Raw genomic sequence first — 16769 nt, 5'->3', positions numbered from 1 at the left:
GTCACCTGCAGGATAGCATTCATTTGTACACCGTCCTCCCTTGACGGAGCCCTTCCTTTGTCAGGCATTCTGCAAGGTACCCAGGAAAGACCCAGGAACAGGAAAGAGATAGCTGCTGTCTCCAGGGGCCTCACGGTCCATGGGCGAGGCAGGCCCTGGACCAGGCATGCCAAGACCAGCACTGAGTTCCAGAAAGTGCAGGGAGCCTGGGGGTGGGGTGGACACAGGAGAAGCAGAGCAGAGTCAGCGGGGAAGGGCAGGGTTCCTGGAGCCAGGGGCTGGTCCCCCTGAAGGATGAGGGGTTAGCCAGAGAACAGGCGGTGGATGCGGTGGACAGAGAGGATCGCCGGGAGATGACTTCTTGATGGTAGGAAGCCTTGCAGGTATAGCGACTGCCGCATTCACACCCAGCTGGGGAACGAGGCCTGGGAGACCCTGAAGTCTCTCCCAAGTTGAAGAGGTGAAGATTGGCTGGTTCTCATTCTTCTGAATGTGGAGGGACCGTAAAGAGAAAAGACGCCCAGCGCTGACAGCACGTGACTGCCGTTCATTCCACGGTCAGCTCCTGGGCGCGTCTATAAAGCAACCTGAGCCCCTGCACCAAAGCCGCTCCCTCGACCAGCTGGCGCTCTCGAGGCCTCAGCGGATCGCCCTGCCGGGTGCCCATGACGGCCTGAGCACCCGCGGCAGCAGTCTGGAACGCCCGTGCACTTCCGCTCCCACCAGCTGAGTCCTGCCCTTTCTGAGAATTGGTTGGGTTTGTTGCCAACTCTGTCAGTGCCAGTCATACTTGTTATTGTAATTATGTGATTTAAATTAAACATCACATAAACTGATGAAATACAAGTGTGAGAGGAAATAGAGCTGCAGCTATGGAAACTCAGTTGAATGCTTTGGAATGACTCCACAAAGGAGTGTCTCTAAAAAGAATTGCTTCCAAAATATTAGGAGTGTGTGAAGGAGAGGGCTGCACCCCACTGGAGAAGTCCCATGGGGACCTGGCTCTGGAACAAGCATCCCAGTGACTAGCACCATGCCTGGAGCATAGTAGGTGCTCAATTAATATCTGTTACCTGGAAGACCTGTAGCAAAACTGGAAATGGAGACTGGCATTATGGTTGTGATTGACATGAAGTAGATACTGTCCACGGTCAAAGGAAAGGCCTTGATCCTGCATTAAATGGACTGGCAATTAAACGGATGTTTGAGGCCATTTTACATTATGATGGAACGTTTAAGCTCTGTTTGTACACTTTCATGATGCCCTACTTAGAAATGAAATTTTAATTTACTACCTCAATCGTCTGTGCAGCTTCAATGGTGGGGGCCCACAAACTTTTTTTCTGCAAATATTTTTAGCTTTGCAAGTCATCGTCTCTGGCACGGTGACTCAACTCTGCCATTGTAACACCGAAGCAGCCACAGACGCTGTGTAAATGAGTGCGAGGCATGCTTGTGACCTGGGAGACACAGGCAGCAAGCCACGGTCGGCCAATCCCTGTTCTGCGGCGTTGGTCTTGGGCGCCAGGCCGGGGGTGGTGCGGCCAGAGCCACTGAGACAAGGGGCCTCCTCCCTGGTCCGCAGAGCTCGCCACATTTTCCATAATCAACTACAAGCATTAAATGGAGGGATTTTTTTTTTTTAATTCTCCCTTAGCCAGATTCCATTAACAAAGAGTTGGCCTTCTAGGAGGAGATGGTCAAGTCCAGAGATGATTACGGTTTGGTCTGCTTAGGACACTGCCGGTGCATGTCCAGGGTGCAGAGGGAACGTACCCGGATGGGGAGGGAGAGGCGGGACCCGGCCACTGGCTAGGTTAATGGATCGGCACCGTCGTGCCTGGTAGTCAGGGTGGGCACGGGGAACGGGAATCCCAGGGAGAGGGGAGAGCGCGTGCCGGGCCAGGCACAGCACACTGCCGTGTCCCAGACCTAAGAGCTCCTCGGTTTGGCTGGAGCCCATAGGGGGTTTCATCAGGCAGGACGGCATTTTTAAATTCAAACTTTATTCTGAATCCTGTGGTTCACCCTTCACTGCTAGACCTCCAGCAAGGCAGGGCCTTCACCCATCCCCAGGGTGGGGAAGGTGGTCGGGAGCAGAGGGCAGGCCAGAGGCTATCTCTGCAGCCCTGGTGGGACAGATGGGGTCGGGAGGTGGGGGAGCTGGCCACAACTGGCCACGTGGAACAGGTGGGGGAGAGTCAAGGGCGGGCCTGGTTGGGTGACGGGTGGGGTGTTGTAAAGAGCACTCGGAGGTGAGGAGCACCCCTTGGCTTAGAGCACAGCCCCCAACCCCAAGCGCACGCCAGGCAGCCAGGAGTGGAGTCTTGGAAGAGATGCCCAAGCTGCCAGCACAAAGGTATGGGCAGGTGTCTCAGGGAAAGAGCCCAGGGCGGCCAAGGGCCCCTTTCAAAGACCAGGCCAGAGCAGCAGCTGCAGCAGGCTCTGTCCGTTCCCAGAGCCTGGCTCTCCTTCCAGGCCTGTGCGAGTTTCGGGATCATGCGTGACATCTTGGGATTGCCTTGGGAGAGGGCTCGTCTTCACGCACGGAACCTAGGCACCTGCTGATGGAAAGCGATCATGGAAGACATTGGTGCTGAGAAAGGTTTCAGGACTGAGTTAACAAAGGTTGGCTGCAGGGAGGGGAGGGGTGCGGACAGGGCCAGAGGCAGCAATCAGCCTCCTGCAAGGACCTTGGTAGTCTTTGCTGACCACTGACAAAGACAAAAGGGTTTCCCCGTTTGTACCCTGGTGCCGCTCCAGCCCTCATGGCTGGTGAGAAGGGGAGTGGGCTTGGGAGTGCCCGCAGGGTGGCGAGAGCCTCCCATCCATATCTCATGTTCTCCTGGGCCAGCCTCAGGCAGGCAGGGTGGGCCAGCCTCGGTAGAGCAGGGTGGGCCAGCCTCAGTAGTGCAGGGTGGGCCAGCCTCGGGCAGGCAGGGATGGGCCAGCCTCGGGCAAGCAGGGTGGGCCAGCCTCCCGCAGGCAGGGATGGGCCAGCCTCGGGCAGGCAGGGATGGGCATGCTCACCACCAGGTTGCAGAGCTTCACCCCTGCATCGGACCTGGGCTGTGCGCACAGCTTGGTTGAGAGACATTGCCCAGAGTCCCTTGGGGAGCACAGAAGCCAGATGCCTTTGACCCAGGGGTGGAGGCTGCTTGGAGGATGGCCCATGGCAGCCTGATCTCTGAGGTGACAGGCTTCTGGGGACTCAGCATGTCTGGGAAGCTCAGAGCCCTCACAACCCTGACTGGGCCAGTGCATGAAGGAATGTTCTCCAGAGGCTGCCTGTCTCCAGGGATGCCCGAATTTCAACCAAGATCCCCTTTGTCTCAAGTTGTTTAAGAGGCCCTGTTGTCCTCCTGTAGGGATCATCTCCTAGCACCCCTGCACGAGAAGCTTCTAGAAGAGGTGGCCACCACCAAGTCTACTCCAGGCGTTCCCATTAGGGAGAGAAAATCTCAGAGCTTCGTGCTGCGGAGCTCAGAGCCACATCTCCGTAATCAACTACATGCATTAAAGGGAGTGATTTTTTTTAATTCTCCCCTAGCCAGATTCCATTAATGAAGCCCCATTTAACGAAAGTCAATTTACCAAAAAAAAAAAAAAAAAAAAAAAAAAGAGTGTAATTGCTTAAATACATTTTATGTTGTACTGCAGTAGCAATTTACTGGGTGAACTTGGAATTCCCCAGGCCCCCCATAGTGAAGTTAATGTGGACAGAAAGGTTTGAGGGGAGAATCTCTCTTTGTGTTTCTCTCCTTTAATTATGATTCTAAGAGGGAGCAAAACTAAAGAGGATCCTGGGGGAGGAAGGAGGGAAAGAACAGGAACAGAACGGAATTCAGCCTAAATTCTCCTGCCAACTTTCCTTCCTGTTGCCTGTATGTGATACTCTAGGGCAATGGCTGAGTGCCTGGGCTCCAAATAGGTTGGCCTGGGCTTGAACCCCACCTCTGCCACTTAAAAGCTGTGTGACCTCGAGGATGTTTTCTTACCTCTCTGTGCAGCCAGATGGTGCAGCAGGAACGGGCACACAGAGCAGCAAGGGTAGAGGCAGAGAAGCTCAGAAGAGCACGGTCTGTTCAGTATACACAGCTCTTCTGTTTGACTAGAGAACTGTGTGCACGTGTGTGCACACCTGTGTGTTTGTGCACACTCAAGGTGAAAAGGAAGACAGGTGTCAGACCAGGAAGTCTCCACTGAGAAGGTGCCATTTGATCAAAGGCTTAGAGGAAGCAAGAGGGGGAGGCAGCTGGAGGTCTGGCAGAGGGGACAGCATGTGTAAAGGCCCTGGGGCAGGAGCAGGACTGGCCAGTCTTGAGAGCAAGACTGAAGCATAAAGAATAAAGAGGCCAGAGGAGGAGGAGGCAGGAGCAGGGAGGACAACTGGCTTTCTTTAAGGCCCCGTAGGTCGACCTAAGTTACTCTGAGTTATCGGAGGCGTTGAAGACTCATTTTGCTTGGTTCTATTTTTTAATTAACTCCATTAAGGTGTGATTTCCAGGAAATAAAATTGCCCATTGTAAGCGTACAGTTCTTTGGAGCTTTGACAAAGGTGTCTACACTGTGTTTTAGTATCTCATTGAAGACGTGGAACCTTTCTGGGACCCTCTTGAACTCCTTCCCAACCCAGTGAGGCCCTCCTGCCCGCCCCTCTTGCCCCAGCACCGGGCATCTCTCCTCTGCCCTCCTTCCCCGGGGTCCTGTCCAGAGTCCCTGTGAAGGGGATCCCCCCGTTGGACACAGGCGCACACCCTCAGTGCCCAGCACGGCGCTCCTCAGAGTCATGGTCAGTTTCCCTTTATGGCCGGGTTTTGAGCAAGGTCTGGCACCGCCTGGGTGGCCGAGTTGGGTGAGGATCCCCCCTGTCGGTTCTTGGACAGAGTCAAGAAAACTGGCAGCGTCAACACTGGAGCCGGAAGAGGCGGGGGCCGTCCAGAAGGACGTGCAGGCAACCCCGGGCCGGGTGGAGCCCTGGACGAGCCCTGGACATGGGCGCTAGAGAATTCCGGAGCGCAGGAAGGTGCGGGAGAAACGGGAGGTGGGCGTTGTCCCCGGGGTTTCTCCAGGCTAACAGCCACCTGGTTAAAGCCACCAGCCCCTCCCAGGTCCCAGCTCTGGGAAGTCCCGCTGACTCCCAGTTACCTCTCCATCATGGCCTCACCTCGCCCCTGAGACCCCAGCACGCCCCCAACTCATTCCACTTTGCAATAAAGAGCCTTTGGTTCTGAATTATTCAGGGAAATTCTCCCAGTTTCTGCTTCCCGTATGTAAATAGGCCCCGAGCCTTGTCACTGAGATGGAATTGAATTTGGCCTGGGGAAAAAAAGCCCACAATACCATTTGTGGCTCCTTAGAAAACTTAAATGACTCACCCTGTAATAAACTATTTTAAATGGGATCTGGTGAAATGCAGTAATTGGTTTCTATAATAGTTCTTACCCCAGCACTGTGGGTTATATTCCTAGAGTTTGGTGTGTGTCAGCATTTTCATTATAGTAAAAAATTCCGTTTTGGAGGGTGTGAAACTCCTTGGTGAGGTCTTTTGTTTACTACATATTTATGAAGCCCCACTCACCGCTGCTGCACCTCCAGATCCTCTCCCTTACTTTCTCTACCTTGTTCCATGCCTGGGGAGACAGACCTGTGGGAAAACCTCAAAATTCTCCCTTTTTCCCTCTGGCTTCCAATTAGACTAAATCAACAGGAGCATCAGTTAGAGATTTGAGGAGGGGGAAAGAAAATGAGTGTTGGGTGTTCATTCCTTGCTCCCTCCTAGTGGGGTTTCCAGTTGTAGCCCCACTAAAGTTGAAGCACCATGGGGTGCTGTGTAGTGATTTTTGTAATGCTGCTCTGTGTTGGGGGATAGTTCTTCTTCTCTCTGTTGCAGGAAGAGGAGTACCCCAGGATATTGCCCCTGGCTCATGGTTTCCCTAGAGTTTGCCCTCATCTTTGAGTCATTCATTAGACCCCTGGAGTCACTCCTGTGACAGTGCCACCTGATTTCTGCTGGACCCTGACCTGCCTACTTAGTACCAAGTGTTGGGTTTGGTGTGGGAACCAAGTTGAAGAATCTAACAACAGCAGCTAGTACTATGAGCTGCTCCTGCCAGGACCGGCTATGGCCACTGAATCTTTGCCACCTGTTGAGGGAGAGGTTATGATGGTCCCCACTTTATAGATGAGATCACTGAGTCTCAGAGGGCTTAGGTGATTTCTCTAAGGTCACACAGCAGACTTCTGTAGGACCTGAGCGGCTTCACCCTGGGCTACATGGACACTTTTCAGGGTTATCCTAGGGAGACACGCACCTGGAGAACTGGATCATAATTCAATAAGATGCCGTGGCAGCAGCAGAGGACCAGAAGGAAAATCAGATGGTGGGAGCTAGTGTGTGGCAGGTTCAGGGCTAGACCCTGCCTGCCACGGTCTCCTGCATTCCCACAGGCTCAGGGGCTGCTGGGGTTCGCATTCACAGAGGTTCAGTAGCAGGTCCAGAGGCATGCTGGGAAAGCCCGGATCTGAGCAGACCTCTGTGTGGCAGCCAAGCCAGGAAGGCCTGGCCTGGGGCTGCTGCTTAGGGCCTTCTGAGTCCTCTCAGGTGTGTGGACGATGCAGGAGGAAGGGTTATGTGCAGGTGAGTATATCCAGGCAGAAAAGGGGCGAAGACCCAGAAGAAGGATGAGGTCTGCGTAGAGGTGGTGCTGACCCTCTGCTCCTGGCCTGAAGGATCAGCCCCCTGCTTTGGGCATCTCAGGGAGCCCTCAGTGGAATAGTCCTTGAAGAAGTGCTCTGGGTGGGGAGCCCTCAGTGGAATAGTTCTTGAAGAAGTGCTCTGGGTGGGGAGCCCTCAGTGGAATAGTTCTTGAAGAAGTGCTCTGGGTGGGGAGCCCTCAGTGGAATAGTTCTTGAAGAAGTGCTCTGGGTGGGGAGCCCTCAGTGGAATAGTTCTTGAAGAAGTGCTCTGGGTGGGGAGCCCTCAGTGGAATAGTTCTTGAAGAAGTGCTCTGGGTGGGGAGCCCTCAGTGGAATAGTTCTTGAAGAAGTGCTCTGGGTGGGGAGCCCTCAGTGGAATAGTTCTTGAAGAAGTGCTCTGGGTGGGGAGCCCTCAGTGGACTAGTCCTTGAAGAAGTGCTCTGGGACAGGAGCTTCAGTGGAATGAGTCCTTGGAGAAGTGGTAGAAACTGTCAGGCCCTGGCTTTTGGAGGGTCGACAGGGGACCACACAGCGCTCTCCTGCTCCTCCAGGGCTGGCCTGAGGCCTAGCAGGCCAGAGGAGAGGGGAGCCTGCTGGACGCCTGCCGCATCCTGCCTGGCTCTGCTCCCTGACCCACCATGTCCTGTCCCCACAGGTTCACCGGAGCCAGCCTCCCAGCCCCGGTCATCAGCAGCAAGAACTGGCTGCGGCTGCACTTCACGGCAGACGGCAACCACCGGCAGCGTGGCTTCAGTGCCCAGTATCAAGGTAGGCAGGGCCCAGGACCGCTGGCCTTCCTCCTCGGGGACAGAGACTGTGCTGGGGGATGCACCCTGCCCCCCAAACTGGGTCTGGTCTGGCTTCAGGACACCCTTCCCTCCAGACTGTCCCCTGCCTCTGCATCTCCTGCCTCTGCCCTTGGGGACTCTCGCACCAGGGAGAGACATTTCCTGAATTGTGCAGCCCCTGCTGCCCCTCTTCGGGCCAGGTTCATGGGGACTTAATACTAAGGCCATCTAGGAGCCAGGCACAGGGCAGGCATCCAACAGGCATCTGCTCATTCGATCCTCAGCATCACGTGGCAAGGTAGGCACCGTCACCACCCCTGACTTAGGGAAAGCACCCGAGACTCAGAGAAGGTAAGCCAATTCCCCGAGGCCACCTGAACTACTGCCTTTGAGCCAGAGCCCCCCGTCCCCCCCGCCGTTATCCACTGACCTTTAACCATACAAAGTTGGGGGGCGTCCCACGTTCCCATTCATTTTTCATTTTACCATGAAAGCTAGTATATTAAAATCACAGGCAAAATCACTTTAGGGAGCACTGTAGCTTGCATGCTCAAATCTGGGAAGAGCTGTCTAGTGGCAGGAGATCAGACCGGAGTGTCTGGTAAGATTGCAGGTAAACACATTTCTATTCCAATAATGAAGAATTGCAAATGGAGTGGGCTAACCCAGAAGCAGGGAGCTCTCTGCAACTGGAGGAGATCCAGAAACCAGGGACGCCCCGGGGCCGAGGAGGACTTCCTTTCCAACCTTGAGTTTATTTGAAGTACTCGAAATTTATAAACACCAGGGTTGGGCCTCATAACGTGCTCGTTAAGCCTTTAACTATTACCAATCACAAAGTGATGCTGGTTTTAAAAGATTCAACGATGCATTTCTGTGATGCATTTATTAATTATAAGGCCCTCTATGAGGCCCTGGAGCCCCCAAGCCAAGCGCCTGCTGTCCCACCCCAGAGGTAGCTTGGGGCAGAGCGGAGCCCCCTCTCCAATGTCCTTGGGGAGCTTCGAGCTCTCTGGCTGGAAAGGGCTCAGAGCTTCACTGTTGGTGGAAGGGTTGTCTTCAGAATCTGAACTTCATGGATGGCCTCACTCACTGAGCCAGAGGAGAGCACACCGTTGAAACGTCTAAACAATAAGCAAGAAACCCCTTTGGTGTGAGTGCTTAACAAAGCCTGGCCTGAGCTCTGCCGGGCTGGGCTTTTGTGTGAGGGAAGCACCTGTCTGAATCTTTCTGTTATGTTTTCCAGAAGAGAAAAGCAGGACTGACTGTCACAGTTCCTTCTGATTAAAGAAGTGCTGGGTGTTGGGAGTACTTGGAACTCCCTAGTCACTGCAATAGGTTAAGGCAAAGGCGGTGCCAGGCGATGGCAGCCAGGCCCCAGACCAGGCGGCCTCAGGGACTGCATACCTACTGTGCGCAGGGCCCTGGCTTGCACACCGCCCATACTGCAGTGCCCCATGGGGCTTTGTTCCCATTTTCTTTTCATTTGTGACCCACAGAGGTCGTATAACTAGCCCAAGTCACAGCCCCGGAATGAAACCTGAGTTCATTCACAGGCACACGAGTGTTTCCTGCAGAGTCACAGGGCCATCTGCTAGGTTAACCCGAAAGAGGGGAGCTTAGGTGACTTCCTCTTCCTGTTTGACCAGTAGCTCTCGAGCTGTAACCTTGCCCCACCACAACATACACATACATGTTTATATTTCTATATATTTTTAAATACATGCTTTCCCCACCATGCCCTACACACGCATTTCCATAGGACTAAGGGGAACATGTCGCCCAGGGCGATTAACCCTTGATGGTGATGTACCCTGGAAATGTGGTTCCCATTTTCTATGCTAAATTCATAACCTCTAAACTAATTTCACAAGTCTGCAGCAGAGAGCAACCCACAGTCTGAAAAGCTGTGTTTTATTGCTGATGCATTCATTGAGGTCAGGCCCTGCCCTCCACTTGGGGTCCCCCCACACGCCCGCACGGGGGGTTGGGTATTAGCATCTGTCCGTGTTTAAGGGGCTCCTAGGTTGCGGGCACTGGGCACGTCTGGCTTCACTCTAGCAGCAGTTGCGTGAAGCGGGTTCTGCTGTTAGCCCCATTTTACAGACGAGGAGAGAGCCTCGGAGGGGGTGAGCCGCGGGTTCCAGGTCTCAGGCTTCGAAGGCCCGCATGGCCCTGCTTGTGCCAGTCTGGACCTGGAGCGCCTAATTACTGCATGATCGATTCGTGACTAACACGCAGCCAGTGTGTTCACTGTGCCAACACGCCAGTCTCCCCTGGGGCCTAGTTTTTCTCGTGGTTTTCAGACGGCCCGTGCCTAGTGCAAGGAGGTACCATGTGATCAGTCAGCAACAGCTGGGACTGCCCGAGGGGGGCTCTTCTCCCTCAGCCACCGACGTGGCGGCTGGGTGGCCCTTCGTGGCTTCAGCTGGAAAGGGTTTCACAAAAGGATAACTGAGAGGTGAGGGGGGGTTAAAGGAACCCATAGGGATGGGGAGGTCCCCTCCCAGGACTAAACAGCAGGGTGGCCTTTGCCACCACCAGGTTTAAAGGGGGCAGGGGACCCAGGGGCAAGAGCTGGAGCCAGGGGAATGTGTAGAGGAGGGGCCCCAGGGATGGTGGATGACGCCTCCCCCTCCCCCTCCATCCTGCTGTGCCCCCACCTGCCACCCAACAGGGAACGAGGAGCAGGGGACAGAGGCTGTGCTCCGTGCCCTGGGTGGTCGGCAGAGGTGCCAGTGGCTCCTTCGCCCTCTGTCAGTCCTCAGAGGTCACAACACAGCAGGGAAGTCTGCCGGACGGACCTGGAGGGGCAGGAAAATCATCAGCCTGGGGTCAGCTTGGCCCAGGCTCAGCTTCGGGGCGTCAGAGACCCATGATTTATGGTCCTCCCAAGCTAATAATTACCAATCCCTAATTGGTATTGATGTGTTTTTTTTTCCCCCCTCAGGAAAACAGAAACTAAATTTAAAAAAGAAAAAGATAAATAAGCTACAACCGGGCACCTTCCATTCTTATTTCAGTCCAAGTAGCACACCAGGGTATTTGTGTTCAGACACGGTGGCACAGGGTCCCCGAAGGCCTGACCTCCAGCTGGGTCTGCCTCTACCTAGCTGCTAGCACCTAGGCAACTGGGTTCCACAAGCGACTCACCATGTGACAGCAAAGAGAGATGGACACTCCTGGGTCGTCTCTGCTCTCAAGGAGACCAGGTTAAAGAGAGGCCCAGACGTAAATCTGTAGCTTCTGTACGAGTGATAAGGGCTGTAATTGTGTCTGATTAAGGGTTCTAGGACCAGAGATAAAGGGGCAATTAGCGGGACTGCAGGGACAGGAGGAAAGACAAAAAAAAAAATGAAGCAAGAATTAAAAAGTCAGCAACTTAAAGGTGAGTCTCAAAAAGGTGCCAGACAGACAGGAAAACCACGTATTCCAGAAAAATTCCAAATCTAAGGAAACACAAAAATTCAGTCACATGTGGGTCAGAACCCAAACGCTGCCCTCCACCTGTTTTTTTCAAATGCCCTCCAACCAAGAACGGGCTTCACGTTTTTAAACAATCGAGGAGTAAAAAAGAATCAAAAGAAAGAATACTATTTCATGACACATGAACAATTATAGGAAATTCAAATCCAAGTGTCCGTAAACAAAGGACAGCTCTTTCATTCATTTACGCTTGTCCACGGCTGCGGCCACTCCGGGCAGAGCCGGGCAGGTTACGCGGAGGGAGCGGCCTTCCAGGCCGATTCCCTGCCGGCCTTGCACAGGACAAGTTTGTCGAGCTGCAGGCAGTTGGCCACCTGGAGCAAGAGTGAGCCGTGGGGGTCAGGGAAGGCTGGGACCCAAATGCCTGGCCTGGTCTGGTTGGGGATCGCCTGGGGAAACCAGGCTTGTCACGAGAGGTGAGCAGAAGTTCTGAGCAAGAGAGGCGATGTGATGGCCTTTGCATTAAAGATATGGGCTTGTCAGTGAAAATGGGAGACAGTGAGGAGTCTCAGAGAATTCTAGGACCAGAAGGAGCGGAGAGGGAGAGGCAGAGGCAGACCAGGAGAGCTGACTCCGTGGTCCATAGCTGGCTGGCTCTGTTGCTCTGGGCTACAGGGCCGGCAGAACAGCATGGCGGAAGGGTGTGATGAAGGAGGGCAGCTCAGGACATGGCACCAGGAAGCAGAGAGAGAGAAAGAGAGAGAGAGAGAGAGGGAGGGAGAGAGAGAGAGAGAGAGCCCCACTCTCCAGGGACAAAATATGTACCTGAAAGGCACATGCCCAATGATCCCTCTCCTCCAGCCACACCCCACCTGCCAGCAGTTCCATCCTGTTAATCCCCATCAGGATTAATGCACTGACTAGGCCAAGGCTGTGACGACCCCATCATCTCACCCCTGACTCTTGCATTCTCCCACTCGGGAGCTTTTGGGGACACCTCATATTGAAACCATCACAAGGCGTGACCCACCCTTTTGTCAGGAAATGAATCTAAAGCACACCTCCTTCTAACAGTTGGCCTTTCGGCCATTCAATCATCAGACTGATACCAGAACTTTCTGTGTGCCGGGCTCTGTGTCAGCCCTGGGATGCAGACATCTGAGCGCCTGGGCCATCGGTAGACAGACAGGACGGGGCACTGCAGTGGAATGAGGGTTCCACTTCCGAATAAAGTCTCAGGAGGACCATGACTTCTGACGAGAGATGGAGAGATGGCGCAGGGAGGTGGTAACATTTGAGTCAGGCCGGACAGAGGACGAGAGGCAGACATTCCAGGTGAGAGAGAGCAGCCTTAGCCAGGCCACTGAAACCAGCCATTGAAGGCTGCAGGGATTCCCCTCAACATCTTCCCCTACTCATTTTTTTCCACCTAATTCTCTGAAGTAGTTAATGAAGGCCACCAAAAAGGGCAACCCTCCTCCAGGGATTGGAGCAGGCCTTCCCCTATTTCATGGCCCCTCTCCTACGCAAGGATCCTTTTTGTTAGAAATTCCAAGGTGGTATATGGTGGCTATGGCTCACCAAGAAGCCACACCAGGTGGCATCCTTCAGAGTATCTTTTGGGGGAGAGGTCCTGGGGATTGAACCCAGGGCACTCAATCACTGAGCCACATTCCCAGCCCTTTATTTAGAGACAGAGTCTCACTGAGTTGCTGAGTCTGGCTTCCAACTCTCGATCCTCCTGCCTCAGCCTCCAGGGTCACTGAGATCACAGGTGTGCACCACCACGCCCGGCCAGAGCACGTCTTATGACCTTAGTTGGGGCGATGGTTGTCCTTTTCTGCCATATTCAAGAACTCTCCACGCATGGTGCTTCTGAGAAGCTTTGCATAATTTTCTTAATTATCAGTGATTCTTCAACACCTGCATTCTCAGCAATTGTTGTTGCCAGAATTTGGGATGTTCTAGTTGTTTCTGTGCCAATCCTTTGCACTTCGTTAGCTGGAGCAGCGAATTCAAGGATGGATTGAACCCAGGCACCCAGATGATAGCTTTTTCTCAACAGCACATCCTGAGGCGCCTAGTCTATCTGTGACTATTTCCTTTGGTTCTCTTCTACTTCACTTGTCCCGTCAATCTTCAGCACAGCTACTGCCTCTCAAGTTCTGCCAGATGTTCGTTAATTTTCCCTTCATGGACACGGTAGTGAAATGGAACTGCTCAGTGATTTCTCGCAGAGGCTTCTCCATTTGAGTCCCGTCACCTTTACCTTGCAAGAACTTGACATCATCTTTAGTCACGATAGCCTCGCCAGCTTTCCCTGAGTCCTTCAGGATTCAGGGCCAAGCCCTCTTTCTCTAGCACCAGACCATCCGTAGCAATAATTTTGATGATCCTTTCTCTGTCACCCCAACTTGGAGCTTTGGCCACTGTAACCTGCAAGCCAACTTGTATCCTATTCCAAATCAGTGTACTAAAACCTCTTTCAGCAAATTTGACCATAGGCGTCTGGTGGTGGTTGGCGATTTCAAGAGTGAGGACTGTTAGGAAAAATAAAAAATGCAAAATGCATCACCAGATGTTAGGGGCAGTTGTGGCTCTCCGATAGCTCCCAGAAAAATGCTCCGCAGACATGAGGTCTCACACAAGGGACTTCATTTATGGTCCGCTCAGGGAGAAAAGAAGGGATGAAAGAGAAAAAAATGGCGTATGGCTTCTCCCAGATATTGGAATCTCCCGGGCTGAAAGGAACCAATCGCGGAGGAGAATTCTTGCAGGCTGACTGATGAACCAATAGCATGTTAGGACGTAAAGTGGGAGGCAGGAGGATGGCGACAGTGTAAGCTGGAAATTCCGGTAAAGGAAGAGGCGGGCAGAGCACAGATTGACAGGTGGTGGGAAGGCCGGAAATTCCTGTAAGGGAAGAGGCAGGCGGAGCTCAGATTGACAAGTGGTTGGGAGGCGGGAAATTCCTGTAACGGGAGAGGTGGGGGCTTTATACCTTACAAGAACAATGTGCTGGGACCTGGAAATCCCAAGCATCCTGGAGGTCTTCTCTCGGAACTCTGGATGTGACGTTTGAGTAGCCAGGGTTGTACTGTTGGTCAGTCTCTGTGCCTTCGACTTCTCCTTTAACATGCGCTGTTTTTCTGTCCTTTGCTATATTGACACCCCTCCCACCTCTGTGGTGACAGCAGATATGGTGCTGTTAATTCCTCTCTCCATTTGCAGACATTGTGGCTAGCTGAGCAGTCTCTTCAGGGGCTGTCACAGGTTTAGGCTGCTTCCTAAAGCCAGTAATTACAGCAAACATGCAGCTCGCCCCTTGCCAGGTGTCCACTGAATTGACATCTTGGCTAATCTTCGCTAAGCCTTGCATGCCAGTACAGTAGCTAGCAGAGGTGGCAACGCTGTAGGCTCTTCCTGATCAAGTCTGGTCTCGGTCGTTTTTTATTTGTCCTGTGAGTCCGTTGACCTGGCCGAAGACACATCATCTTTTACCTTGAGGCTTCTCTGCTCTGCTTAGAAATCCCTGTTCTTCCCTTTGGCAATGAGCAGCTGCAGGAATGGCTACATCCTCTGCTAGATCCTTGCCTTGACACATTAGGTCTCAGGCATCCGAGTCGTGACGTTTTACATCTTTGGCATAAATCTGAGTGAAATGAGGAGCTAGCCTTCCCAACACTGGCCTCATCTGGCCAAGCATTGTGGGTAGCCAAAGCAGGTCCTCAGGAGGGGTGGTGAGGCCATGGCAGAAGCCAACCTCAGAGGCATCCTGGGAGGGACAGACGGCAGGATAGGCGGACAACATTTGCAAGGATGAAAAAGAGATTGGATTTCAGTTTTCAAAGGATCACCCTCTACAACTTTTTAAGACATGGACTAGAGGGAGTGGGGAAAAAAAATCCAAGTAAAAGAGGATAAGTTTAGGCAGAATTGGTTTAGACCCTTGAAAGAAGGATTCATGTTGGAGAAATCTTCTAAGGGTGAACCCATTGGATTTGTGACACGGGGGAGAGTGAGGGCCAGCCCAGCTGGCAGGACATCACATGGCAGACACTGGACAGGGACCAAGTAGTGGAGGGGCTTTTCCTCGGGGAGGGAAATCTGAGCCCCTTGGGACTCCCAGAGCACTAGGCCCAGGTCAGGTCTCCCTCCCGGCTCACAGGCCTTGTCTCCTGTTCCATCAGCCCAATAGCTCATGCTGCAGACTCCAGAGCCATTTGTATTGCCAGATTCTTCCAGCTAAATGTGCACCATGTGTCCCGCTAACCTTTACAACAGCGGGGAAATGTCTCGTAATTAAGCAGAATATAAAGAATGAGCGGAGCAGCCTGGCAGTCTCCTGTAGTCGTTATCACTCGGGGGAGATGAATGTACCTAGTAAGATTTCCATCAGCCAGTTACAGACAGCACGCTTCTCCTGGGAGTGCTGACCTGGCTCACCTGCGGAGGAAGCACCAATATGTGTGTGACTTGCATCTAGTCTGTGACTTTTTGTCACCGTGTGTTCACATGTGCACAAATGTGTACCGTAAGGGTGCTTGTGGACAGGAGTGTTCACGCCTGCATGCATATGTGTGCATCGAGGGGTGAGAATTCAAGTGTGGCCAGAAACATAGAGCCAGCTCCGGGCTCCACTAGGTCTCCACTGCATTGGTCATTAAAGAAAGTCCAATTGTTTTTAGAGACCAATACTTCAGTAATGTCATTGGCACCAGGCTGGTAGCACCCCACAAATGAATGAACCTACAAACAACATGAACGAAGGCATCCTGTAAATTCCGTAGGTTCTTGCTATATTGCACATCGCCTTCCTTTCTGACTTGGTCTGTCAGTGGTGCACTCTGGGTTTCTAGGGGGAGACCTGTCCTCTTCTCTGATCCTTCACACTTTATCCACTTGAAATGCCAAGCTCACTCATCATTGTGGCTGATTTCCCCTGGTAGTCCATGATCCACAATTGCTCCCACCTACCTGGGCAGGCTTAAAAAAAAAAAAAAGAAGTACACCATACACAATTCCAGGTGTGACTGCTTCCGTGGGATTGCTTTTTAAAAAAATACTGAGGTCCCAACATCTGGAGGCAGTTTCTTGATACTGATGTCCTTGGTGATTGAGTCTTGCCTAGATTCACTTTCCTGACCCATTTGTCAGCTCCCACAGGTGGCCCACACCTTCCTAGGGCCTGGCCCTAGGCCAGCTGGCTGGGCCCTGGATGTCTGTCTTTTCAAGTTTGTGTTGTTGGGTATCAAAGAGCTGTGGACCCTATGTTTCCCAGGCTAACAGGGGAATAAGAAATCTATCCATGTATTTTAAGATGCATCTGACGATCATGTGGTACCCAAAGGCCACACGCAAACTCTGAGACCCAACAGAAAGGAGAAGTCAGGCACAAAAGTTTATATGCAAATTAGAGGCCCCAGGAAGCATTTCAGGTTCCTTACTCAATTCTCATCACCTTGACAAGCTCCATCCCATAGTAAGTAGCAAGACGTGAAAGAGGGAAAACAGAATTTAGCTCCAGCTTGGGAGACGTGATGACATCATCCACTACTGAAAGCAACCCAATGAGTGTTAGGCACCAAACCTGCAGACTGGACAGTCCTTCCTGGGGAGGGTTTAGGGAGAGAATCAGGCTTCCTTCCTGGGCCTCCAGAGGAGGTAAGGACAGGAAGCTTTTCCTCGGTACAACTTTGAGAAGAGAGGAAGAGGGGCTCCCTCTTAGCAGCACCTCCTCTCCTGCCTACCACATCTCATGGGCCCCACCATCAGTGACGAGGAAACCCTGAGCAGCTTGTGCCACTGGGAACGGCCTCTGTGGTACTCTGACCTACCCTCATCCCCCTCCCTCCA

The 16769-nt window shown here is 52.8% G+C and overlaps 1 protein-coding gene across 5 annotated transcripts in view; it reads left to right on the top strand.

The window, feature by feature from the left end:
* Positions 1 to 16769, top strand: part of CSMD2 (CUB and Sushi multiple domains 2) — a 550277-nt gene that overhangs the window by 253759 nt on the left and 279749 nt on the right. For all 5 annotated transcript variants that reach the window (XM_079130766.1, XM_079130765.1, XM_079130764.1 and 2 more), the window contains exon 6: positions 7355 to 7467. In XM_079130766.1, the coding sequence (XP_078986892.1) occupies positions 7355 to 7467 (113 nt within the window). The remainder of the gene's footprint in view (positions 1 to 7354; positions 7468 to 16769) is intronic.

The sequence above is a fragment of the Sciurus vulgaris genome, assembly GCF_902686455.1.
Source record: "Sciurus vulgaris genome assembly, chromosome: 1".
NCBI classification, from domain to species: domain Eukaryota; kingdom Metazoa; phylum Chordata; class Mammalia; order Rodentia; family Sciuridae; genus Sciurus; species Sciurus vulgaris.
This window is presented reverse-complemented; position numbering and strand designations above follow the sequence as displayed.